The sequence below is a fragment of the Trachypithecus francoisi genome, unplaced genomic scaffold (assembly GCF_009764315.1).
Source record: "Trachypithecus francoisi isolate TF-2019V2 unplaced genomic scaffold, Tfra_2.0 Lachesis_group13, whole genome shotgun sequence".
Taxonomy (NCBI): Eukaryota; Metazoa; Chordata; class Mammalia; order Primates; family Cercopithecidae; genus Trachypithecus; species Trachypithecus francoisi.
This window is the reverse complement of record NW_022681458.1, coordinates 50783226-50810367: the sequence shown is the minus strand read 5'-3', so window position 1 is coordinate 50810367 and position 27142 is coordinate 50783226. Positions and strand designations below refer to the sequence as shown.

Below are 27142 nucleotides of genomic sequence, written 5' to 3'. Positions count from 1 at the left end.
AACTGAAAGTGAGAACATTCTTATAATTTCAATCTCACGCCTGCTTGATGTTTTCCTGTAATTGAAGTTGGGACATTCCAAAAATTTTCCTGAAGTTCTTCTCCCATACTGAAAAAGATTATTTGAAAAAATCACTTGATGAAGGGCGAAATTTGTGGTATTTTGTGATGTTGGTTTTGTGCCACAAAATAGCGTCCTGAGCATGGACAGGTTATTTAATAACTTAGGGTAGATGACTTAAATCTTTTCAAGTTCTAAAAAGCTATACTCCTGTTAAATTTGTGCTTCTCTCATGTTTTAGGGACTAGAATGATATTTAATCTCATCTGGGACTCACTTTAACTTCAACATCATCAGGTTTACCAAGCAAGTAACGAGTTTACATATAAGTGCCCAAGTTACAGAATTGTAAAATGCAGTCACTACCATTTAAAAGTTAATCTTAAAGGCTACAGGATGGGAACTGCTTTCTCATAAAATTATGTCTTCAGGTCTGTGTCTCTGCAGTGGCTTTAGTGCCTCTCTTTTTTCCCACTTGTCAAATAGGAAATTGAACTTCTGTGATTTACTTGTCCAGAAGTTTCTGGTTTCATTGCCTTCTTAATAAAAGTCACCTTTTAGCAATGGCCTCAAGGTTGTGAAGAAAGTATTTTAATTAGTTAAAGTTTCTATTTCCTGAATGATCTGGTTTCCAAATGTAGCTTTCCTCCTTTGGCTCCTTTCATTTTGCCTTTATGTGACAAACATTTCTCTTATCCTGGGAGATAAGCTCCCAGTTGATCCTGTTATCCTTTCTAGTGCTTAGCCGTCAAAGCATAGGTCATCCCTCAATCAGCAGTCCACCTGGTATGCTAGCACTCACTCAGGACTGTGCCAGATTTTATGTAGTAGTATTAAGAAATAACCATGAGAAAATTAAATTAACATTTTGTAAAAGGCTTAGAACAGTATTTGGTGTGTGTTAAATGACACATAACTATTTATTAAATAAATGAGAAAAAATTGCTGTTTCATTATTGTAAAGCCTGTTAAAGAGATTGACCTTTGAATTTCAGGCTTGCACATGAAGGTTTTTAATGTTTTTAGTTTCCATAAAAATGTTTATCTTGAGAAATTGCTGTACATCTGTCTTATATGAAACTATGTGAGTTGCACTGTTTACCTTTTGCTCTGTTGATAAATAAGTTCAGAGTAACTTTGATGCTTAACCACACCAATTTCATCAGATCACATGGCTGAGATATTTGCGTTTCCTCCTTTCCTTGGTCCTGACTTTATATTTTATTTACTTTATATTCTGGAAGGAGATGGGATATAAGCAAGTTACCTTACCTTTTTTCCATAAACTCTGAACTAATGTCACCTTAGACTATGCTGTTTCCATTACACAACTTTAGTGTAGTTTAGGATAGGAACATCTTAATATCATATAGAAAAATGTAATGATCTTTGCTCAGTTTTCTCTATAGTGATCTTATTTAATTTTGTTATGGTTCATTCTGTCATCTTGAAAACCAACTCTGCTTGTCTCTCTTCATTTTCAAAATTGTTCTCTCTTCTTTCCTAATTCTTTTTGGATTTCCTCACTGAGTAAACCCCGAGGCTGAGGCCTTTGCCCCTTACCCACTTGTCTGCCTTGTCAACAGCATATCCCTTCTTTCAGCTTTGACTCTCATCTTTGTGTAGGTAATACTTCATCCCTTAATCTAAAGTTCTGTTCTTATATTTGTCACCACATATCTGATGACTTCAAATTTTAAGTCTGTACCCCAATATTCTTTTCTCCAATTCAACCTATTTTGCATGCTGTTGTGAGATTAATTTTAGAGTTTTAATTTGAAAATATCACTCTACTTCCAGAAACCAACAGGAACTGGAATGAGCATTATATTAAAGTCACAAACTATGTTATGGTTTATGCCAGCACTTGCCCATATGGGCATTTTTATCATACTTTTCTCTGTCAAGCTGGTTATACTTATTTCCTTAAAGTCCAGAAGTATATATCCTGTCTTAGTGAAGGGTCCCTAGGAAGAGTCAGAGGGATAGAGGTACAGGGGCATTATTAAGTTTTTTTATTTGGACATTTATTTTTTAATGAGAAAGGAAAACAGAAACATAACAGAAATTGGGCTGGAAAAATACCGGCATATGTATGCTGTTGGAAAATAGATAATTCATACAGGATGCAATATTGAAAGTATTCTGTTAAAGCAACAATGAGGTCAGTTTCCCCTTGTCAGATTGGCAGATATTAAATCAAATGATTGGGAAATAGGAACTCTTGCATTGCTAGTAGAAGTATAAATTATTAGTTCAGTTACTTTGGAGGGCAGTTTGGTAGTTTCTGTTAAAAACTGCATACCTGTGAGGTGGTAGTTGGATGTTTGCACATCTACATGAAGTCATGGCATTCAGAAATATTTGTAATTACACAAATAGGCATACTTTAAAATATATTTATATTTAAAAGTGAAAGTGCAAGCAAAAATGATTTCAGCTATCTTTAGATAGTATAGATTTATGTTTTGATAGTTCAGCTTTATGTTTTGATAGTTCATATATTTAGTAAATGGAAAATGAAGGACAAAGAAAATCATCGAGGTGTATACTGTGAAAATTGAATTTTTTTTTTTTTTTTGAGATGGAGTCTCACTCTGTCACCCAGGCTGGAGTGCAGTGGCACGATCTTGGTTCACTGCGACCTCTGCCTCCCGGATTCAAGCGATTCTCCAGCCTCAGCCTCCCGAGTAGCTGGGATTACAGGCGCCCGCCACCACACCTGGCTAATTTTTGTGTTTTTAGTAGAGATGGGGTTTCACCATTTTGGCTGGGGAGGTCTCGAACTCCTGACCTCAGATGATCTGCCCCCTTTGGCCTCCCAATGTGCTGGGATTACAGGTGTGAGCCACCGTGCCCAGCCTGAAAATTGAATTTCAAAGTAAGATGAAACGCTTATGAATTTCAGCAAACATTGAATTGGGTAGATTGAACAATACTAGTAAGGAAGTTGAGTTAGTATGTGGCAGATATAAATATTAAGTTTTAGAATTGAATGACAAAACTTTGGCATGTGTTTTTATGATCCTTCAGTATTGCATTTTTTTTTATTTTAAAAGTTAACATTTACAATTCACTTAAACTAAAATCAAGTTGGGAAGTATGTTTAATTTTTTCCTTAGTTATTTTTGATTTCTTCATTATTAATTTTTTTTTCTAGTTGATGATTATCAGTGAGTTTTAGTTTTTTGTTTTTTTATTTTATTTTTATTTATTTATATTTGAGATGGAGTCTTGCTCTGTCACCCAGGTTGGAGTGCAGTTGTGCGATCTCAGCTCACTGCAACCTCTGCCTTCCGGTTCAAGTGGTTCTCCTGCCTCAGCCTCCCATGTAGCTGGGACTACAGGCACGTGCCACCACACCCGGCTAATTTTTTTGTATTTTTAGTGAGATGGGAGTTCACCATGTTAGCTAGGATGGTCTCGACCTTCTGACCTTGTGATCTACCTGCTTCAGCCTCCCAAATTGCTGGGATTATAGGCATGAGCCACCGCACCCAGCCCAGTTTTTTGTTTTTATAAAAGCGAGTGAAAAAGGTACCAATAACTGTATGTCATAACATTTTTGTGGCCTAATATTTATATTGAAATGTGCTTCAGTTAGACGTTGATAACTTTGTTCATGATCTGTAATTAACAAACTCAAGCTGTTGATTTATAATTTTATTAATATTTGGATGAAATTCACTGAAAGAGCAAGAATTAGATTCTGAGGGGTTTAGTCTCCTTGAGTTTTAGCTGCATGTTTCCAGACCTTACTCTTTTATAGAGAAGTCTGCCTACCTCAAAGTCACCTTATCCATGAAATGACTACCAAATAGAATTCAGCCTTTTTTATGAAGCAATATGTAGGCCAGTTAAAAGGGAGGGGTGGCACTCTTTTGGTCCAAAGATAAGTGTCACCTCGAAAGAAATTTGCTGAAGGTATTTGTGGGTTTCTTTGAGTTTTAAAAAGTTATTTAAAAGAAATCAGGCTGGGCGTGGTGGCTCATGCCCGTAATCCCAGCACTTTGGGAGGCCAAGGCAGGTGGATCACTTGAGGTTAGGAGCTCAAGACCAGCCTGGCCAACCTGGTGAAACCCTGTCTCTACTAAAAATACAAAAATTAGCCAGGCGTGGTGGCGGGCGTCTGTAATCCCAGCTACTCAGGAGGCTGAGGCAGGAGAATCGCTTGAACCCAGGAGGTGGAGGTTGCAGTGAGCTGAGATCGTGCCACTGCACTCTAGCCTGGGAGACAGAGTGAGACTCCATTTCAAAAAAAAAAAAAGCTCATAGTAAAAGGCTGCACTACTTCCTTCTCGTGATATTTGAAATGAAGAAAAATTATGACTATATAAACTGAAAGCCTAATTATAGAATTTGTGTGAGGGAGCTCAATCATGTTAAATCTTATATAAATTAAGATTATATTTTACAGTTACCTGTCTGTGCCTTTTCACCTTTAAGTCATTTGCTAGTAAGAGAAATGCTTAAGAAAGCTGAGTGAACAGATGTATTTATAAAAATAGTTACTAATTACTGATATTTCTTTCTTTTTTTTTTTTTTTTTTTGAGACAGAGTCTTGCTCTGTCGCCCAGGCGGGAGTGCAATGGCCGGATCTCAGCTCACTGCAAGCTCCGCCTCCCGGGTTTACGCCATTCTCCTGCCTCAGCCTCCCAAGCAGCTGGGACTACAGGCGCCCGCCACCTCGCCCAGCCAGTTTTTTGTATTTTTTAGTAGAGACGGGGTTTCACCATGTTAGCCAAGATGGTCTTGATCTCCTGACCTCGTGACTCACCCGTCTCGGCCTCCCAAAGTGCTGGAATTACAAGCTTGAGCCACCGCGCCCGGCCTCATTTACTGATATTTCTAAGTGAGGTACATAGCTTTCACATAGAGATACTGCTACTACAGTTTTACCCTGAAATCTACTCAGGTGTAAAATTGCTTTGGTTATGAAACACATTACTTATGAGTGATCACTGCACTTAGTGATGTTCTGACCTCCTGCAAAGTAGTAGAAGCAAAATGTTAATGTACCTTGACTTCCATTTGGAAGTGTCCTCTGCTTGATATGTAACATTCATTATAAAGAAATGTTTATAGTAAAAACATTACTTTCAAAACATGGAACTGTAGATGTTGCATAATGAATAAAACTGATAGCTTTCAGAAATATATTTTTGCCTGTTAATTTCTGGTACAGGCTTCTAAAAAAGATTTTTAAAATTGTCTTCTTGATGAGGATATTTTGAGTGACATAGCCACGTCCTTCAATTTTTGATGGGATTGTAAACTTTTTAAAGAGCAATTTTTAAGCTCTATGAGGAACTTAAAAAGCATTCATACCTTTTTAGGAATCTAAGTTCACAAAATAAACAAGTGTTGGAAAGATTTATTTCCTAATATTTTTGATACAGTGTTATGCATACTAGAGAAAAACTCATGTTCAACATTAGTGGGATAGCTAAGTAAATTATGGTACATTCATATGAGAGTCTCTTATTTAGTCATTTAAAATGTTTGCAGATACTTTTTGGGATATAAGGTAATGTTAGGCCAAAAGTTAGAATACAGAATTTTCTTTGCAGTATGATCTCAAGCTGTTTTAAAAAGCTCAGAAAAGTAATAGAAGGAAATAAGCCAGAATGACATTGTTATGAGAATGGCATTGTTTTTCCTGCCTCCTTTTGATACTTTTAAGATTTGCCCCCCATTATGAGTGGGAAACATGCAAAACAGTAAAAAACATTCCATAGTTTTGAAAATCAAAGGAACCACATCTGTTAAATTTTGAACTTGTAAATCTCTACTGCCTCCTCTTCTACTCTAATATCCTGATTCTGGTTGTATAAGAATAGTAAGCACCATTACACTGAAAGAAAAGTATGAAAATAGGTTATGTATGAATTTGTACAGCTCCTGTTTATCAGCGTTGTCCAGTCATATTCACTGGTACCCTCAAACATCAAACTTTAAAAATTTATAACTATTCTTGATATAAGTCTCCCTAGTAAATGTTACGTATTTCTCTGCCATATTAAAACACTGTAACAAGTAGAGTTTAACATTTCTTGTTCAACTTATGTGCATTTTAAGGAAGCATTATTATACTGCACTGTAATACAGTGGTGCTGTAAGACAAGTGCTGGCACACTTTCCCTGAAAGGCCAAATAGTAAATATTTTTGGCTTTTGGGGTTCTCTAGTTACTACTACAACTACTCAGTGGTAGCAAAATAGCCACAAAAAATAGGTACATGGATGTGGCAGTCTTCCAATAAGACTTTATTTACAAAAAGAGGAGGCCCCTGCTGTAGTTTGCCTACCCCTGCACTAAAATATATTTATTGGTAAGTTCTCTCATGCCTTGATTGGATCTGCTTTAACCAGTACTCTTAAGGGTAGGTTTGTTCTTTTCTGGATTTTTGTATCTTGTATCGTTTGACTGTTCCTCATGTCTCCACTTTAGCAATCCTTCACTCTCACCTTCTGTATCCAGTTCTGCTTAGCTTTTTCAAAAAATTGTGATAAAATATACATAACATAAAATTTACCATTTTAACCATTTTTAAGTTCCCTAGTTCAGTGGCATTAAGTACTTCTGTTAGTTTTAGGACCTAGATGAATATGCTAATGTGTAAAATAAAAGTATGTAAGTCGTGAGTGAATAAAATTTGTGATCTCACTTTAATGTAGTGATTTGGAGGACATCTATTTTTAGCAACTCAAAAACTGAGAATTAGGCTTGGAAGTAACTTTAAAGAACATTTAATTCCAGCTCATTTTACATATTATATAAGCTGCCCACAGATATTAAATGACCTAAACAAGTTCAGACAGTATTAGGACTTGTTTTGATTTTTCTTTTTTTGTCTATTAGCAGCAAATTAATTCAATTTATAGAATTAATTTTTTTAGATTCAGTATTATAAGAGATCTTACAAACCTTTCTCCCCAGCTGCTGCTTTCTTCTCTTCTGTTACATACTCCCTATAGGTTGTTATTCATCTCTTCCTGAATACGGCCTTCACAAGGGAGTTCACTCCCTTAGAAGGCAGCCCATTCTGTTTTTATAGCTGTTTCATTTTTCCTTATGTGTGGCTGAAGTCTTTCATTAACTACCTATGCATTTTAGTTATTCTGAACAAGTCATCTATAGTGGTATCAGAGTGATTGCAGTGACAATTCTTATAGTATCTGTATTATTCCATCTAAACTGATTTATTACAGGATACTTGGCTGAAGAAATGAGTTATTGGAAAAACTAACAGAGTTGGTTATTATATAGACTTGATCTCTCCAGATCATAGTCTTCCCACCTGAGACAGCCAGACTGCCTTTTGGGTTAAACTTCTGAAGTCGTACAAACGTACGGACAGATTACCGTGAACTGACAGGGACAGCCTGACCATTTCCTCACATAAAGTGGCTTTTGTGCTTTTTACTTTGGTGTGCTTTCAAATGAATTTCTGCTATAAAGTCTAGTCAAAACAGCAGCCCTAATTGACTATAATCTCATCTTTGACAGGATGCAGTTTTATCAAGGCAGACCAATTTAGTTCTCTTATTTGCATTTTGGTTAGAAATTCATTATTGTTCAAGAATTACAGATATTCTTCCTAAAATAGAGTGCTAACCACTGAGAGCATGAGGTGGCTGAGCAGGAAGAGTCTGGAACTGGGAACAAAGGATGAGCTTTATAGGACTAACTCTGGTCCAGCCACTTAAGATTTATGTGACATTGGACATGCTGCTTGACTTTGATACTCTTAAAACAAATATTTTTTTAAATTAAAAATTTTAAATTAAAAAAATTTTTTTCAGAAATGGAATCTCACTGTGTCACCCAGGCTGGAGTGCATTGGTGCCATTATAGCTCACTGCGGCCTTGAACTCCTGGGTTCAAGCAGTCCTCTTGCCTCAGTCTCCAAAGTAGCTGGGACTAGCTGCATGCTGCCACACTCTTCTAGGACTCTATCTATACATTGGGTACAATTAACCCACCCTAATTTACATCATAGGGTTTTAATATGATAGAAAGTGAGAGTCCTTTTTTAGCAGTAAAGCCTTAAAAGATGTAAGTTTTTATTTTATTTTTATTTTTATTTTTTTTTTGAGGCGGAGTCTCGCTCTGTCGCCCGGACTGGACTGCAGTGGCCAGATCTCAGCTCACTGCAAGCTCCGCCTCCCGGGTTTACGCCATTCTCCTGCCTCAGCCTCCCGAGTAGCTGGGACTACAGGCGCCCGCCACCTCACCCGGCTAGTTTTTGTATTTTTAGTAGAGACGGGGTTTCACCGTGTTAGCCAGGATGGTCTCGATCTCCTGACCTCGTGATCCGCCCGTCTCGGCCTCCCAAAGTGCTGGGATTACAGGCTTGAGCCACCGCGCCCGGCCAAGTTTTTATTTTTAAATTCCACCTTGGGGCAAAATCACTTGGATGATAAGTAGAATTTGTCAATTTGTTAGACTTAACATTCGTTCTAATATACTATTTTATTATATGGTCAGCCACCATCAATTCAACTTTCCATCTAATAGGTTTATTAATCTGCCAATTTGCTGGTGTTGGTAGACAGTTGTTATCAGTCAGCTCACTATAAATTCAAAATGATACACTGATTTTAAAACAACCCTAAATATCATCTGAAGGATCATTATTCTTAAACGAAGGCATAGTTGTATTGTGTTATTAGGCCTCATTTTTTAAAAATCCCACTTGAAAAGAAAAGATAGTTTTTCATTGTCTCATAGGTTTACCATACTATACTATGTGTTTTAAGAGTTATGCGGAAAAAAAAAAAAATTAAGAAAGACTTGACCCCAGCCTTCAAGCTTTATAGTTTGGGGCGGTTGGGTGATATGAAATGTTATTTAACAAAATAAGACTGTACAGTTGGTTTCAATTATTTTCCTCTGTTCATTTTGTAGTTCTTAGTAAGGATTTTTAAAAAACATTTTCTTCATTTGATAGTTTTTTTTTTTTTTTTTTGAGACGGAGTCTCGCTCTGTCACCCAGGCTGGAGTGCAGTGGCTGGATCTCAGCTCACTGCAAGCTCCGCCTCCTGGGTTCACGCCATTCTCCTGCCTCAGCCTCCCAGGTAGCTGGGACTACAGGCGCCGCCACCTCGCCCGGCTAGTTTTTTGTAGTTTTTAGTAGAGACGGGGTTTCACTGTGTTAGCCAGGATGGTCTCGATCTCCTGACCTCGCGATCCGCCCGTCTCGGCCTCCCAAAGTGCTGGGATTACAGGCTTGAGCCACCGCACCCGGCCGATAGTTTTTCATTTATAAGATTTTTGAACTGATGAAGATGAGTTTGCCTTGTTGCTCCTAATTACAGATTAGAAACCTTCTTGATTTCCCCTACCCATAAAGGCAAAATTAAATACTTCATCTGTACTTGCTAATATGATACTTTTTGAAAAACACTTCTACCATAGTATTTGCCACATGGCTTTAGTCATATTTCTCCTAGACCGCAACCTTACTTTAGGGATCTTTATCGCTATTGCTTGGCATGTAATAAGCGATACAAGAAAATGACAATACTTAGTGATACCAGAGAATGCTAAAGAGTATAGAGAATCTTGTGGGGGCAAAGTCCTGTGCAACAATTGAAATGATCATTGGTGGCTTAAAGATTTAGGGAGAGGATGGTTTTAAACAGAAGGATGATAGATTAAAAAAAAAATAAAGATGAGATAGCAGCACTTATTTACGGGTCAGTGAGTCTAGTCAGTTACATTGGGGAATTATAAGGAATAAGTTAGGAATAAATAGTGTAAAGCTAATTTATAGAGAACTGCATACCAGACTGAGGAATATGAATTCCCCTTTGGGTATGGGGAAACTAATTTGGTCAGTGGGTTAAGCAAAGACGGTTCCTCTTTTCATGTTGCAGAAGTTGGCCCCGTATTTAAACATAATGTAGTTTTTGGAAGGTAGTCTCCTCATTTAGCAGAATGTATATATATATATTCTCAACACTAAAAAATTAAGTATTCATATAATAGCTTTTAGGTAGAAACAAGCACCTTAATTCACACATTCTGTGCTCTAGCTGTTTTTTGTTCTTTATAAATACTAAATAAATGCTTACTTTCATCCCTTTGGTCTGTTTGCCAGAAATCCTTTTCTGTTGCCATGCTTCCAGCTTTTACCCATCTTTCAGGTTTAGCTCAAATTCCACCTCATCTAAAAAAAGCTTGACCTTGTTAGACCACAGTGAAGTAGTTTTCCAAAGTCTGAATGTCATAGATCCATTCCTGTAAATCTTCATTTTATGTACATGTCTCCTACTTCTACTAGACTGTAAATGATGTCTAACATGATGTCATACATGGCATAGTTAAATACTTGGGATTTTTCTTCTTTTTCATTAAATTATTTTTTAAGACAGTTATTTTGTGAGGCTAAAGTAGGGGAAGGAATGGATAATAAAAGAAATAATACGATGATAAAATGATCTTAAAGGCAGAATTTAGAAAGGAAATGAGAGAGAGAGTATAAGTTGGAGAAGAAGTAAAAAGGTGAGAAATAAGGATTTTTCATTCAGATTATCTTCTGTTATATCCTATTTGAATTGCTGAATATCATAACCATTTTATGTTTTTCTCTCCAGGGGAATCTGGAGGATTCATTTGGGTTATTCATAATTGTTGATGATAAGATTAGAAAGACGATTAATCCTGTTTGTTATTAAAACTTAAATACTTTTCTCAAGGATTTCCTAGTTACTATATAGTTACTAAAAGGTATAGTTTTTAGCTTTTGAATTTTAGTGAAAAATACATTATTGTGAAGAATTACCAGAAAGAATTAATTTAGGGAGAGAAAAGGGCGGGGGTAAGGCATGAATGATCTTGAGTAGTTTCTGCCTTGTAGAGAGTTGGAGAATATTTGAATATGCTTGTTCTCTTTTTTTTTTTTTTTTTTTTTTTTTGAGGCGGAGTCTCGCTCTGTCGCCCGGACTGGAGTGCAGTGGCCGGATCTCAGCTCACTGCAAGCTCCGCCTCCCAGGTTTACGCCATTCTCCTGCCTCAGCCTCCCGAGTAGCTGGGACTACAGGCGCCCGCCACCTCACCCGGCTAGTTTTTTTTTTGTATTTTTAGTAGAGACGGGGTTTCACCGTGTTAGCCAGGATGGTCTCGATCTCCTGACCTCGTGATCCGCCCGTCTCGGCCTCCCAAAGTGCTGGGATTACAGGCTTGAGCCACCGCGCCCGGCCAATATGCTTGTTCTCTAGATCATTCTCAGATCAAAATCTGAGGTTTCAAATGCTGAGATAGGTAGTAATTTCTTTTTATCAGTTTTGACAGCTTATTTTGTGAGCTTATTTTTTAGGGCTGGCTTAAATTCTTTCCTCTATAGATAAAAATTAGTTTCTCATTTAAAAGCAAGTAAACATTTATTTTTTTTTGCTAGCTATGGCAATAACACGGTCATTTTAATTTTTTAGCCAAAGGCTAAAAAAGTGTATATTTTACGTTATTTACATAGCTTTTAGGCAAAGCAAATACCATTTACTGGTGTGATAAATACATAGAAAGCTTATTCTGCAGTTTTTTAAAGTGATAAACTACCACTATCTGAAGTGTATTTGACCAACCATTTGCTGTAAATAATTGGTGTGTTATTATCCACTGATTTTTTGACAGCTGGTTCAGTTTTTCTTTAAATATTAGGTAGTGAGTATTGTTAAGCTGTGTTTAATGGTATTAGATCAGGGTAAGACCGAGAAAACTTGTTTGTACCTTATACAAGTAATAACAAGCTAGTAAGTTAGAGAGCCAGTATAGCGTACTAGTAGTTTGGAGTCAGAAAAATCCATCTTTGCCATTGTGTAACCCTGGAAAGCTACTTAACCTCTGAGCCTCTCCTAATTTGTGAAATGGGAATAGAGGTACTCATTTTTTTGAACAAATAACAAATTTGTTGAGCTTCCAGTATGTACCAGAAATTACACTATATTTTGGATAACAATAGTACCTCTGTCGTAAGATCCTTGGAGGATTAAGTTAGAATGCTTGTAAAACACTTAGCACAGTGTGTAGAACATAAATAAGTGATCAGTATATTGTAGTTATTATTACTAAAACATCCCAAATGTATTTTTTTTGGAGATAGAGTCTCACTCTGTCACCCAGGCTGGAGTTGTGGTGGCATGATCTTGGCTCACTGCAACCTCTGCCTCACGGGTTCAAGCCATTCTCCTGCCTCAGCCTCCCAAGTAGCCAGGATTCAGGCGCCTGCCACAACACCTGGCTAATTTTTCTATTTTTTTTATTTTATTTATTTATTTATTTTTTTTGAGACGGAGTCTCGCTCTGCCGCCCAGGCTGGAGTGCAGTGGCCGGATCTCAGCTCACTGCAAGCTCCGCCTCCCGGGTTCACGCCATTCTCCTGCCTCAGCCTCCCACGTAGCTGGGACTACAGGCGCCCGCCACATCGCCCGGCTAGTTTTTTGTATTTTTTAGTAGAGACGGGGTTTCACCGTGTTAGCCAGGATGGACTCGATCTCCTGACCTCGTGATCCGCCCGTCTCGGCCTCCCAAAGTGCTGGGATTACAGGCTTGAGCCACCGCGCCCGGCCTCTATTTTTTTAGAGGTGGGGTTTCACCATGTTGGCCAGGCTGATCTTGAACTCCTGACCTCAAGCATCCTCCTGCCTCAGCCTCCCAAAGTGCTGGAATTACAGGCATGAGCCACCGCGCCCAGCTCCAAATGTATTTTTTAAAGCTGTCTAAGAGCAAAAATAGTTTCAGGGAATAATTATATATCAGGATATGTCATTAAATATTTTAATGATAAAGCTGTATGTTTTTAAAAAACATTTGTGTGACATTCATTGTTTAAAAGTTTGGTTAATCATAGCATCTTAGTGTTACACTAGTTAATTAAGATTTTTAAAGCATATTTATTGGTAACATTTTTCTTTTAATAGTCTTTATGATTTGTAGAATTTGATGTATACAGTCTTGCCTTGTCCTTCTGTATATGTTAAGAGATTGGTTCCAGGACCCCCACAGCTCAAGTCTCTTATGTAAAATGGCATAATATTTGCCTATAACCTACATATACCCTCCCCTATATTTTAAATCATCTCTAGATTGCTTACAATACCTAATAAAATGTAAATGCTATGTACATAGGTCTTATACTATCTTTTGAATGTATGGTTTTTTTTTCTGAATATTTTTTATCTGTGTTGGTTGAATCAATGCAAAGGGCTGACGAGGATATGTAAACCTAGATCACTTTAGAAATAATAACTACAATTACTGTCAGTGGGGTCATACTCTCTGCCAGGCATGTTCTAAAGATATTGAATGTATTGAACCAACTGATCCTCACCACAACCCCATGAGGGAGGCACTATTATCCCCTTTCTCAAATGAGGAAACTGGATCACAGAAAGGTTAATTAATTTACCCAAGGTTATACAACTATAGTATTACAGCCAGGATTCAAGAACTTGTGCACTTGATCTTAACTACTGTCCAATAGTTAATTGCTGTCTCTCCCAGATTTTATAATCAAGTTAACTATTTGAATAATATGTAAATATAGTCATCATGTTTAGAAAACCCCCAAAACAACTGAACAGTGTTGAGTCTTAGTGGAACGTTTGCTGAGCTCTGTAATTTGTACTGGGTGATTGTACTGGGCTGTATAGGAAGGCATCACCATAAGGGATGGCTGGGCATTAGCACAACTAGAGTTGATGATCAGGGTTTCAAAACCTGGGATTAAAAAATATGTGTTAATGATTTTCTTTCTTTTTTTTTTTTAACTTGTTTTTCAGTGTGGTTTATAGTGGTACTGATTTGATTTTGGCAAATCAACTTTTATTATGACTGTAGTCTTGGGTATATCAGCTCAGCTGTAGTCTAGTTCAATGGTTATTTAACAATGGATTTAGTTAAAATCCATTAGAATGTTCATACAAAGATTAATTTTGTATTCTTTCTACCTCTTTAGTAAAATAAAACAGGGTCTGTTACCTAGCTTGGAAGATTTGCTGTTCTATACAATTGCGGAAGGACAAGAGAAAATACCCGTTCATAAATTTATTACAGTAAGTTTTTATAGTTTTCTATCTTAACTTAAAAAATCAGTAATAATATATACAGTATTATTGAAATACAGTCTTAAAGGTCGTCTGACATGTAGATTCTGACTGACACTATTTCTCTTATTATGTTTTCAAATTTTTATCATGCTCATTTCAAGGTAATCAGTGAAAGAAAAAGAAAGAAACAATGAGAAACTTGTCCAGAAAGTGGGTAATAGTGACACTAAGATGCCATATTCATGTTCAAGTGTTGGGTAGAAGTTTTTATATACAAAAGTAAATCTTATAGTTGGTATAAACATATACGTTATTTGCACTATATATTTACAAACTCTTATTTTTTTAAAAACAGGCACTCAAATCTACAGGATTGCGAACGTCTGATCCCAGGTTGAAAGAGTGTATGGATATGTTAAGATTAACTCTTCAAACAACGTCAGATGGTGTCATGCTAGACAAAGATCTTTTTAAAAAGTAAAAGTTTCTGCCAAACCTTTAATGGTGATTTGCTATGCTATATGGTGATTCTGCTTTTAAAACAAAATTGCATCTTTGAAGGCCACTGCTTCCTGTGTAATGGAAAAAGGGGATTTATAAACATCATTTGTTTGAAAAACTTAGTACACATTAGGTTCTATAATACACCAGGCTAAGAGTATTCTTTCTTTAAATCTGTTCTAAGGAAATTTAGCCACTGATGTTTCCAGTTTGCAGTACTTGGAGATTGCATTCAGTTTGAGTAGAGCACATCCTTTGTCCTGTCATTGCTTATATTGATCCCCAGTTCATCTGCATGACTTTCAGGCTTTCTCAGCACGGTCTCTAGTTCTTTTCTACAAGGTGATTTAGGTGACATCATAAAATGAGAGGGCTTCAGACAGACCTGTGTTCCTCACATTTACATATCTGCATTGTCTGCTCCTCTCTTCAGACATATTAATGCATAGGCTTTTGGCTATTTTCATTTTCTTCAAAACAGTAAAGAACTAAAGGCAACTTTGGAGATTAAAGCCTTAAGATGGTCCTGTATTTGCATATATTTGTTATTTATCTTCATTAATGTGTTTCTATTAGTTTGATTAGTTAAAGATTTAATGGACATATGTGTAATGGATCCCAAAGAATCAAATAGTGTTTTAAACTCCTACTGTTTAAGTCGAAACTAGTATAAAACTGTAAATACTACTGTAAGACATTGGCTTTTTCCGGACTTCGATTCAAAAAATTTCTACATCTACTTTGAAAGTTTGTTATGTATGGATGTATTTACTTTTGTTTTATTTTTTGGGGGGGGGGGTGGGTTGGGTGATTTGTTCTAGATATCTCCTGGAGTATTAAGTCCTCTGAAGGTATAAGTATTTAACTGTGGTTCTCTGAAATTTCCTGGCATGCTGTGAAGCACTGCTGACAGCTTGGGATTCTTATCTTTTCACCAGGAGGTTCTTGGTTCTGTTAGCTGACCTTAAAGTGTAGACTTTAGGTCTGTGTTGCAGTTGGTGTTAGGAATTTTGACTCTCCAGAACCTGCTTTTTAAGAGACAGAAAAACATCATTTCTAAATTTATTTGTGTCTTTGCAGTAAGGATTATTTTTCGTGTTCATGAGCTATCTGCACAATATTCTGATTAAAGTGCTTTCTGCGGGCATTATTTTGTTGTGTCTGTGGATGAAGTTGTTAGAGTAATGATAGGTAGATCTATTGATAATCAGTGAGGGAACTGCTTTGGAATTTTAAGTGGAAGCAGTATTTTACGCTTTTTTTTTTTTTTTTTTTGAGACGGAGTCTCACTGTCGCCCAGGCTGGAGTGCAGTGACACGATCTTGGTTCACTGCAACCTCTGTCTCCGGATTTAAGTGATTCTCCCGCCTCAGCTTCCCAAGTTGCTGGGATTACAGGTGCCCGCCTGGTTTTTTTGTATTTTTAGTGAGACAGGGTTTCACCATGTTGGCCAGGCTGGTCTCAAACTCCTGACCTCAGGTGATCCGCCCACCTCGGCCTCCCAAAGTTACACGTTTTTTTTTTTTTTTTTTTTTTGAGGCGGAGTCTCGCTCTGCCGCGCAGGCTGGAGTGCAGTGGCCGGATCTCAGCTCACTGCAAGCTCCGCCTCCCGGGTTCACGCCATTCTCCTGCCTCAGCCTCCCAAGTAGCTGGGACTACAGGCGCCCGCCATCTCGCCCGGCTAGTTTTTTTTTTTGTATTTTTTAGTAGAGATGGGGTTTCACCATGTAAGCCAGGATGGTCTCGATCTGCTGACCTCGTGATCCACCCGTCTCGGCCTCCCAAAGTGCTGGGATTACAGGCTTGAGCCACCGCACCCGGCCAGTTACACGTTTTTAATACTTGAAAAGATATTTATGTTTTATAAACATGTTGCTGTGTTTAAATATGAAATTAAAAACAATTTAAATCCTTTGATTATTAAGCCAGGGAACTGCAAACATTAAATTTTCTACCTGTAATTATATTAAGAGATAGTAATTATTATTGTTTTAAACACTAATCCAATGTTTAAAAATCTATGCTTGTAATACAGGCAGTTTCTAACTTGACAAATGTTTTATGGTCTATAAGAGCAACCTGTAGAAAAGTACAAGTCTATAGGCATAATTATTTCTCTCTTTATTCTTAGAATGAGGTAGTTCAAAACCTCCAACTATTAACCTTTTAATAGTTTTCAGTCACCTGGAAAGATGATTGCTTCAGAGATGTTCTTTTCTTTGTTTTCAAATATAAGGAGTTATCTAGTTAGTGTTGCCCGAAATAAACTTCTCCCTTCCATGCAGCTGGGGAGGAGATGTTAAAACATGGGATTCATTTTTCACCAGAGAAATAATTTATAAAGTTGCATATGTTTGGTTGAAGCAATGTGTTAATATTTTATCTAAAATACATTGTAGATTAATATTTTTAGACTTTTCCGGTAATCTGAGAAACAACTATTATGTGTGACTTTTTTTAACTTGGAAAAATACATTCTAAGTATACTTTTGGAGTATAACCTGTTCGAAAGTTGGAGACTGCCTGTACCCAGCTTGATAGTCAATTGTTTTTAATGCTAGTAAACCTTAAAACTAATAGAAGTAAAAATATTTATGTTGAAAACTAATCCTTTATTCATGCATTTTTAACTTTATAGGTGTCAGAACTGTTTCTTTGTATGATCATAATTTTTTGATCTTTTTGTTTTGCAAGAAAGTGAATGGTAGCCTTTCATTTGTGTGTTTGATTTTCTTAAAGATTTCATATTTATTATGTTATTTTACAAATGAAAAATTATTGGTGAGAAATGTCTTGTAAATCATTGTGCATTTCATTCGTTTTTAGTTATAAACACTTAAGGAAAGAAAATGATTATTCCCGGCTTACAGATAAGAAAACTGAACAAAGGACAGAGATAGATATAACTTGCTGAAAAGCATAAGCACCTCCTCAGAGTTCGTTTTATATGACTTCTAATTTCCTAGTTAGACTCATGGTATCTGTATTAAAATAACTCCCAAGAAAAACCTTGCTGTTTGGAATGGTGATCAGTATGCAGTTAGATACTCTCCTGAGAGGCAAGATTGGCTTTGTCACCTGTTAATTTACCAGTGAAGGCTGTTGCAACAGCTTTACCAGCACCTTCTACTACAGCAGAACATTCATAAAGTTTCACTGAGTGTATAATTTTGTTAATTATAAATCCTATTAAAGGTGCTGATGAAAATAGTTAAATGGTGGTAGGTTAATAATTTAAATTTGTGGGCCGGGCATGGTGGCTCAAGCCTGTAATCCCAGCACTTTGGGAGGCCGAGGCGGGTGGATCACAAGGTCAGGAGATCGAGACCATCCTGGCTAACCCGGTGAAACCCTGTCTCTACTAAAAAAATACAAAAAACTAGCCGGGTGAGGTGGCGGGCCCCTGTAGTCCCAGCTACTTGGGAGGCTGAGGCAGGAGAATGGGAGGCGGAGCTTACAGTGAGCTGAGATTCGGCCACTGCGCTCCAGCCCGGGTGACAGAGCAAGACTCCGTCTCAAAAAAAAAAAAAATAATAATAATTTAAATTTGTTCAGCAGCTCTCATTTTTTCATTTATAACTTATTGAAAAATGAGGAAGTATATTTGATTTGTTGTAGATATAAATACTGGTTTAAGATCAGGAATTCTATTTTTCTTTCCTCTGAGAAAGGTGGTGTTTGATGTATATCTCTTGCAACTCTGATACTTGCAAGTTGGATTTTAGAAGCTTTTTGAAACATTAAAAATATTAAGACAGTGGTAACATTTTTGAGATTAACATTGAAACTATCTGAAAATGATTGTTTATTGAAGTAAATATTTCTTAGCTCTAGCGTGTTAGTAATATATAATTTATGGAAATTAGGACTATAATTTTTTAATGTCAATAGGGGGATCCTTATGACTGAAACAAGAGTCATTTCTATTAGGATTTTATTTTTGAACTGTGTTAATTTTATATTGAACAAATGAGTTTATATTATTCTGAATTCTTATTCATAAACTGTGAAACTTGGCTTTTAACTTTAATTTGGTTTCATCTAGAACAACCTGAATTAAAATATTGAGATTTAAAAATTTCTCATTTACTACAGACTAAACAAGAAATACTGAGAGTATCTTACTCTTTAAGGTTTGTTATTGTTGGTATTATGGCTTAACACCGTGGTTAGCAAGTCTTCCTTTATTAATTAAATATTAGTTAAATATTCTATTACTGTATTATAGAGACTTAAGAAGCTCAGAATATACGATTGGCTGTAATCTATTTGCGAAACTTTTTTTTTTTTTTTTTTTTTTTTTTTTTTTGAGACGGAGTCTCGCGCTGTCACCCAGGCTGGAGTGCTGTGGCCGGATCTCAGCTCACTGCAAGCTCCGCCTCCCGGGTTCACGCCATTCTCCTGCCTCAGCCTCCCGAGTAGCTGGGACTACAGGCGCCGCCACCTCGCCCGGCTAGTTTTTTTTTGTAGTTTTTAGTAGAGACGGGGTTCACCGTGTTAGTCAGGATGGTCTCGATCTCCTGACCTCGTGATCCGCCCGTCTCGGCCTCCCAACGTGCTAGGATTACAGGCTTGAGCCACCGCGCCCGGCCGAAACTTTTTAAAGGCTACATTAATATACTGATTTTGTGGCTTATTCTTTTTAGCAAAAAGCAGAATACAATTCAAATTATTAGATTTCAGAATGTCATGCTCTCCCATCCACTTGGTTTACTATGTTTTTAAAGTACTTTTTTAACAGTGAAACATTTTTATTCTGCATTGTATTTACATATATTAAATAGAATATTGTAATATAACATTTTCGGTGACTCAATATAAAATTTATTATACTACATATGAAATTTTTTTTCAAATTATACATTATTTTTACAAGCATTGCAACAGACATTTAAGAGGTAAATTAATCTGACTAAACAAAGTTGATATAATTAAGGAAAAATATGTTAAAATGCAAAATGTTTAATTTTTAAATGAAATTCCAGTAATAGCTATAGAAGAACTAAGAGATGTATTTCTGAGATTACTTGATAAAGAAACAAGATCTCAGCCATGGCAGTTGAATTTTGTTAACCAGATGTCATCATGCTGAATGTTTACCAACTCTGAGTAAGAAGCTTGTTTCAGATGGTCTTAATACTTAAACCTGGTGGAACGCCTTGTCTTTTAGTTTTTGACACAATTTTAGGCACACCCAGATTATTTCTCTTACATGTTGAACAGCTTATAAGCAACTACTTGAAAGCCTGCTAGAAGGAAAGAAAATAATATAGAAAGCAAAATTTATGGAGTTTAGTCGTATAAAATGATAAATTTATTATTTAAACAGTGTCCTAATTATTACTATTATTACCAAGTTCAAATATTTGAAAGGCACCCAGTTTATTAATTATTTTTCTTACATTCCACAGATGTGTTCAGAGCAACATTGTTTTGTTGACACAAGCCTTTAGAAGAAAGTTTGTCATTCCTGACTTTATGTCTTTTACCTCACACATTGATGAGTTATATGAAAGTGCTAAAAAGCAGTCTGGAGGAAAGGTAATGCTTTTGATGTACATATTTTCATAGTCCAATCACTTAATAAATTCAGCTCAATTTGAGGTCTAGAGAGTAAATTGTGTAGTTGCATTTTGCTAAAGAAAACACTTTAGCTTTGCTTAAAAAATTTAAGTTAAGTGAAGCCACTGGATTTAGTGTTTTTACAATATTTTAAATGTTTAACTTTGTTATTCTGGCTAAAGAGAAATCGAGTAAGATTTTTTTATTTTCAGGTGATGGTGATGGATTTTAAAATTTTAATTAATTTAAAAAACCTTATTCAGAATTTCTGCAGATCTGATATCCTGCCGTATTAAATGAAATGTTTCTAGTTTTTAAAATCCTCTAAGTAATACTAGGGACTATTTGATTTTCATATAGAAAGTTTTTGTTTTATTTTAACTTTGGGTAGCTTTAGTATAATCCAGTTGGCCCTGGAACAAAGCAGGGGTTAAGGATGCCAACCCCACACGCAGTCAGAAATCTTAGTATAACTTTTGACTCCCTTAAAATTTAACTACTTATAACTACTGTTACAAACCTTACCAATAACATAAATAGTCCATTAACACATTTTGTATATTTATTATATACCGTATTCCTTTTTTTTTTTTGAGACGGAGTCTGGCTGTGTCGACCAGGCTGGAGGGCAGTGGCCCAATCTCGGCTCACTGCAAGCCCCGCCTCTCAGGATCACGCCATTCTCCTGCCTCAGCCTCCAGAGCAGCTGGGACTACAGGCGCCTGCCATCACGCCCGGCTATTTTTTCTGGTTTTAGTAGAGACAGGGTTTCACCGTGTTAGCCGGGATGGTCTCGAGCTCCTGACCTTGTGATCTGCCCGCCTCGGCCTCCCAAAGTGCTGGGATTACAGGCGTGAGCCACCGCGCCCGGCCTATGTATCGTATTCTTACAATAAAGTGAGAGGATAGAAAATGGTATTGAGAAGATCATAAGGAAAATATATTTACTACTTATTAAGTGGAAATGGATCACCTTGAAAGTTTTCATTGTCATCATCTTCTTGTTTAGACTGAAGAAGAAGAGGAGGGATTGGTCTTATGTCTTGGGGGTGGCAGAGGCAGAAAAGAATCTGCATATAAATGCACTCTTTGAAGTTTAAGTCCATGTTTAAGATTCAACTGTGTAACAACTTCAGTGTAAATACTTATTACTTATTTTTAAGTACTTGATTCCTAATGTCTTAGTGAAACCCTACTAGCACTCATGACCCTGATTAAATAAATTTTTTACTTTTTTCCTGCTTAAAAAACAAAAAAAGACAGTCCAAGTTCCTCTGCTAGACTCTCCTACTAAACATGGGAGAGAAAGAATGCATTAGAAAGAAAGAATGCATTGGAAAACAATAAATAATAGACACTGAGAGAAGTCACTTTAGATCTCATAATTCTCAATTCTGTTTTGCCTTTAGTTTTCATGAGCATTGTTATAGAAGATAAGACTATGAAGCCACTGAGTGTTGTAAAATAACTAGTCATTGGTAGAAGGTAAATGAGATAAGAAATTTGTTGGTAGAAGAAAATATATTATTTGCCAATATTATTTCTATTCATTTCTTTCCAATCTTTTGGATAGGTTGCAGATTATATTCCTCAACTGGCCAAATTCAGTCCTGATTTGTGGGGTGTGTCTGTTTGTACAGTAGATGGACAGAGGTAAGTTTATTTCAAATTCATGAAAACCAACTCTAAGCCTTAACTTTTGTATAATGGTAAGAATGACATGGAGAAGATCATCTTTTATAGCGGAAATTGACTAATTTCCTAACAGGACATAATTTCAGAAGGTAAATTTAGATTTTAGTTTAAGTTTTAAAAACTCAACTGAAACAGTAACATTATATTAAGTTTTATGAGATATCTATTTTAGTCACAGTTGTAGTCTCACTTTTTGAGTATTATTCAAATACCTGCAGTTACCAATTTGTTTCAGAAAAGCAGACTTGTCAAAACCTGACACTATTCTCTAATGAACTGACCAGTAATAAAATTAACATTGGTAACCCATCTGTCATAGTCTTTGTTCCTTGTGTTCCTGATATAATTAGCATGAGAATTAAGACAGTGCAACATAACGTATCCCATTATTCATTGGTTCATTTGCAAAGTTAAAAGTCAGTTGAAAACATGTAGGATTTCATGAAGTCCATGAAAGCAGCATTTGGGAATTGCTTACATTGTAGGCACAGCTGCTGACAGATGAGGAACTTGCAGAATTATAAAAAGGATAGTGATGTGAGGGCACTTTAAAGAGAATGATTTGATTTAAAAATCAAAGAATTAAGAGAGGCCCTTGGAAAATGGTAAAAAGTTCTAGAATATTTTTTCAAGAATGACCCTGTTCATTGTGCTGGGAATTAGACATAAAGATTATTATCACCTTATAATTTGGTTTTATCAGAAAATTACGCCAAAGAGAAAAATCAGTATTCTTTTTTCACTCATTTAAAGACTTAGCTCAGAGATGTATTCCTTTGTTTTTTGTTTTTTTGTTAAAGTATTTCTGTTTTATTAAAATACAACTTACATAAGATGTACAACTTGTAAGTGAATACAGCTTGAAAAGTTTATATCAGAGTTGTAATTTTACCTAAATTTTGTTAAAACTACCAAAAGTCATTTAACCTAGTAATTTTAGATTTTACTTTTCAAGATAATGTTGCAATTAAAAACTTTTTTTCCATTTATGAAAATTTGATCTTTTATGTTGCCCAGGCTAGTTTTGAACTCTTGGCCTCAAGCAATCTTCCTGCCTTGGTAGGCATAAGCCTCTGCCCCCAGCCAAAAATTTGTGGCTCTTAAGGACCTTCATTTTAGGTGATTTTAATTTTTTTTTACTAATTATCCTCAAGTACTTACAATAAAAAATATATGGGTTAGCCCATTAATTTTGAAAGTAAGGAATCTGAGGCCCATAGTTGACATGATATTGGCAAAGGTGAAATGAACACCTGGGTCTCTTAACTTCTAGTCTGTTTTTTCTTACATTATTATATGCTTTTATCGTCATTTGGGTCTGTAAAATGTACTGAGCAGTCACCATGTGTTGAATTAAATGTTGTGTGCTATGAAGGGACACAATGAAATGAAAAGACATGGTGGCTTTAACCATGAAGCAAATCCCAGTAGGGAATGGTATTCCTATTCTTGCATTTTAGGAAATAGTTTATCAAGAAATGGAAGTCTTTGAATTTGAAGGAAATTATTATCATGTAATATTGAATATGATTTTTCTCTTTTTAAACATTCTCTGTGTCTCTTAGTTTTTTTATCTAGAGAATTCAGAAAGTTGACTTCAGAACTAGAACATATGTATTTTTAAATCCAAAGGTAATAAGACAAGCTTTTAATCATTTTTTAGAATGATTGTCAAGTTTGAAGTTATAATCTTACATAGTATAACTATATAGTTTAAGGTTATAGTTACAGATGAATAAATTTGATAGGAAAAATATTCTTTTGGTATTTATACATATGTATTTATATTCTATAGTCCACTCAGAAGTGAGGTGGGTATGCATTCCTGTTTGACCTCTGATGTCTCTGTCACCCTCTTCTTTGGGTGGTTATTAATATAGTGCCTAGTTTAACTATGAATGACTTTCACTATGAATGAATGCCTGTGATGTGTTGGGACATTGTTCAGGGAACTTGGGATATATCCGTAAGTAAATCAAAGATCTCTGCCTTTGTGAAGCTTACATTATAATTGGGTTGGCCAGAACTTTTTCTTTTTTTTTTTTTTTTTTTTTTTTTTTTTTTTTTTTGAGGCGGAGTCTCGCTCTGTCGCCCGGGCTGGAGTGCAGTGGCCGGATCTCAGCTCATTGCAAGCTCCGCCTCCCGGGTTTACGCCATTCTCCTGCCTCAGCCTCCCAAGTAGCTGGGACTACAGGCGCCCGCCATCTCGCCCGGCTAGTTTTTTGTATTTTTAGTAGAGACGGGGTTTCACTGTGTTAGCCAGGATGGTCTCGATCTCCTGACCTCGTGATCCGCCCGTCTCGGCCTCCCAAAGTGCTGGGATTACAGGCTTGAGCCACCGCGCCCGGCCAGCCAGAACTTTTTCATTCCCAAATCTTTTCTCTACTTCAAGTACTTCTCAGTTTGGTGGTAATATAAAGCTTTCTTTTTGTTCTGTTATTTATCTCCATGGTAATGATGACTGCCTACTGAACTTAGTGCCAGCTCTGTCAGATTTATAAAACTGGATGCTTTTTCTTTTAATGGGGCCAGGATTGTGAGTGGATGTGGCTTGTAAGATGAGGCATTTGTAAACAGGGTCTCAGAAAATAGTATTGAATCTAAACTGAGCTCTGTTTAACTTTTTAATCATGGTTTAGTCACAGCTTACAGCTATGAGTTGAAAAAAAAAGGTGAATAATTTCTAAAAGGGCTAGTTTATTTTATGTGATTGAATACACGTGGGAGTAAGGAGGAGCGTGCTCTTACTCTCTTGCCCTCAGAGGAAAATTTCCACATTACGTATTTATTACCTACTTTAAAACCATTATTCAGTTACGTGAATACTTTTATGCTTTTGCGTTTTTTCACAGTATTTCTCTTAAACATAGGTCAATTCTGTATCCATGGGATCTGCACCCATGGATACATGGATCATTATTCCCTAAATAATACAGTACAGCTGTTTATATGGCGTTTACGTTGTATTTGGTATTATAAGTAATCTAGAGATGATTTAAAACACATGGGAAGATGTGTGTAGGTTTTATGCAAATGCTATATCATTTTATATAAGGGACTTGAGTGTCCATGGAGTTTGGTATCACAGAGATTCCTGGAATCCATCTCCCACAGATATCAAAGGATGACTGTACTTAAATTTATTCTCTAATTTTTACATAAACTTGTGATTGAATTATGGGAAAATTTTTGTTGGAATTGGAATTAACATGTAAAAAGAATAATTCCAACTATGCAGTTTACATTTTTTCCCCAGTTGATGTTATTTTTTAAAATCTCCTTTAAAATAGGCATTCTATTGGAGATACCAAAGTTCCCTTCTGTCTTCAGTCCTGTGTAAAACCTTTGAAATATGCTATTGCTGTTAATGATCTTGGAACTGAATATGTGCATCGATATGTTGGAAAAGAGCCAAGTGGACTAAGATTCAACAAACTATTTTTGAATGAAGATGGTAAGAATTTCATGAACATTGGTTGAAAAAAGAAATGTCTCATTTTCCTATGTAAATCTAAGTCGTTTTAAACATTTTTTGATTAAAATTAAAAGTATTAATATTTGTCATGTGATTTCTATACAATCCATTGAGAGAGTTTCATTACCTGCTTTTAAAAATGATTATTTTAGGCATCTCATGCCACTGGGAAGTGGGCTAGGGAGAGTATGAACTTCTCTTTATAACCACCTTTAGGGAAATAGAGTGAAATCTCAAAATGCCTGAGATTTGCTTTAAAATAATTTAGTTAAGGCAGCTGGGAGTGCTGGGTGTGATTATTACTACATGTTGGTAATTTTTGCAGCTAAATGATAGGTACATGGGTGTTCGTATATTATTCTCTCTACTAATATATGTTGTATATAGTACTTGAAAGTTTTATTGTGGCCCTGGTTGAGATAGTGAGGATAATTTTTTTTTTAGTGAGTGTTTTTACTTTTTCTCCTTATAACATTAAAAAATTTGAAAGAAATGTTTTGTGTTTAATGCTTGAATAACAAATCTTATTGCTTTACAGGAATTCAAAAGAAAAGGGGAGGACAAAAGTAGTTAGTTTGATTTGATAGAGATTTTAAGTCTAAACATCATTTAGCTGAGTGCAAACTAGGTTAAACTATTCCCATGGTTTGGTTTCTGTTTTTTAATCTTTTAAGCATATGCTGTGTTTCTGATTGATGAGTTAAGATAAAGAATTGAAGAATGTGAGAGTGAAGGTTGTAGTAATGGCTGTGAGAGATACACTTTTATACCTTTTTCTTTCTGTTGTATAAAAAATGAAATGTGCCTTATACTCATTATTTTATTAGTTTGTAAGATGAAGTCGTAAGACTGGTATTTTCTTATGTTTCTCATCTTATTTATTTTGAGAGCAATTACATTTTCTTTCCCATTTTACCATAACCTTTTTATTCTGATGCTACATTTGGTTTTATAGACATTACCATAAATTAACAACTTTGATAAGGACATCATATGCAGAAGCACTTTATTTACTAAGCTCATCGACATTTAGATTTAATATTGAAAGAATTAATACTGTTATTCTAAAAATATCAAAGATTTTAAAAGAAAAATTTAATACTTTCCATGAACAACAAAGGAGAATAGACGTGTCTAGTGAATTGATTGATTTTGAGGAAGATACTTAAGAAAAAGAAAACAAATATAGTAATTTGAATGTTTAGAAGATTTCAGAAACAAAAGCAAATAAAATGGGCTTGGAGCAAATGAACTTAACAGAACAAGTAATGAATTTTTTTGCTATGTATATTTATGGTTTTAGAAATCATGAATTATTGATACTGTATTCTATATAAGAAAAAATAAGAAATCAGGAATTTAGAATTGTTTATAATAAGAATGAAACATAAAGTTTAACAAGAGATTTTGCCTCGATATTCGTAGACGTTTTCTAAGCCTGAGCCAACACCATGAGTCTTGAAAGTAACGGTAAATACAGGCTTTACTATATTACACCTTCCTGAATTCTCATTAGAGCCTGTGCTCTTGAATCCTGATTTAGTTTAGCCCCAGCAAAAACAATTTGAAGATCTCGTTCATATTTAAAATTGCAAGGGTAAATTTTTGGTGAAACCATGCACTTTTTGTGTGTGTATGTATATATGTGTGTATCTAAAATAAATTTTTAAAAAATAAAAATATTAATGTTATATACTAGCTTTGTAAGATTGTGATGATTTATTAAGACTAATAGGGATATAGTGCATAGAGAAATTGTAGTAGTTTTTTGTAACAGTAGGTATTTTTAATTTGTTT

General features: G+C 35.7%; 1 protein-coding gene across 3 annotated transcripts in view; it reads left to right on the top strand.

Annotated features, from left to right (window-relative positions):
* Positions 1-27142, top strand: part of GLS (glutaminase) — a 91032-nt gene that overhangs the window by 1728 nt on the left and 62162 nt on the right. For all 3 annotated transcript variants that reach the window (XM_033230818.1, XM_033230820.1, XM_033230821.1), the window contains exons 2-6: positions 14022-14118; positions 14468-14589; positions 20025-20154; positions 21749-21828; positions 25161-25324. In XM_033230818.1, the coding sequence (XP_033086709.1) occupies positions 14022-14118; positions 14468-14589; positions 20025-20154; positions 21749-21828; positions 25161-25324 (593 nt within the window). The remainder of the gene's footprint in view (positions 1-14021; positions 14119-14467; positions 14590-20024; positions 20155-21748; positions 21829-25160; positions 25325-27142) is intronic.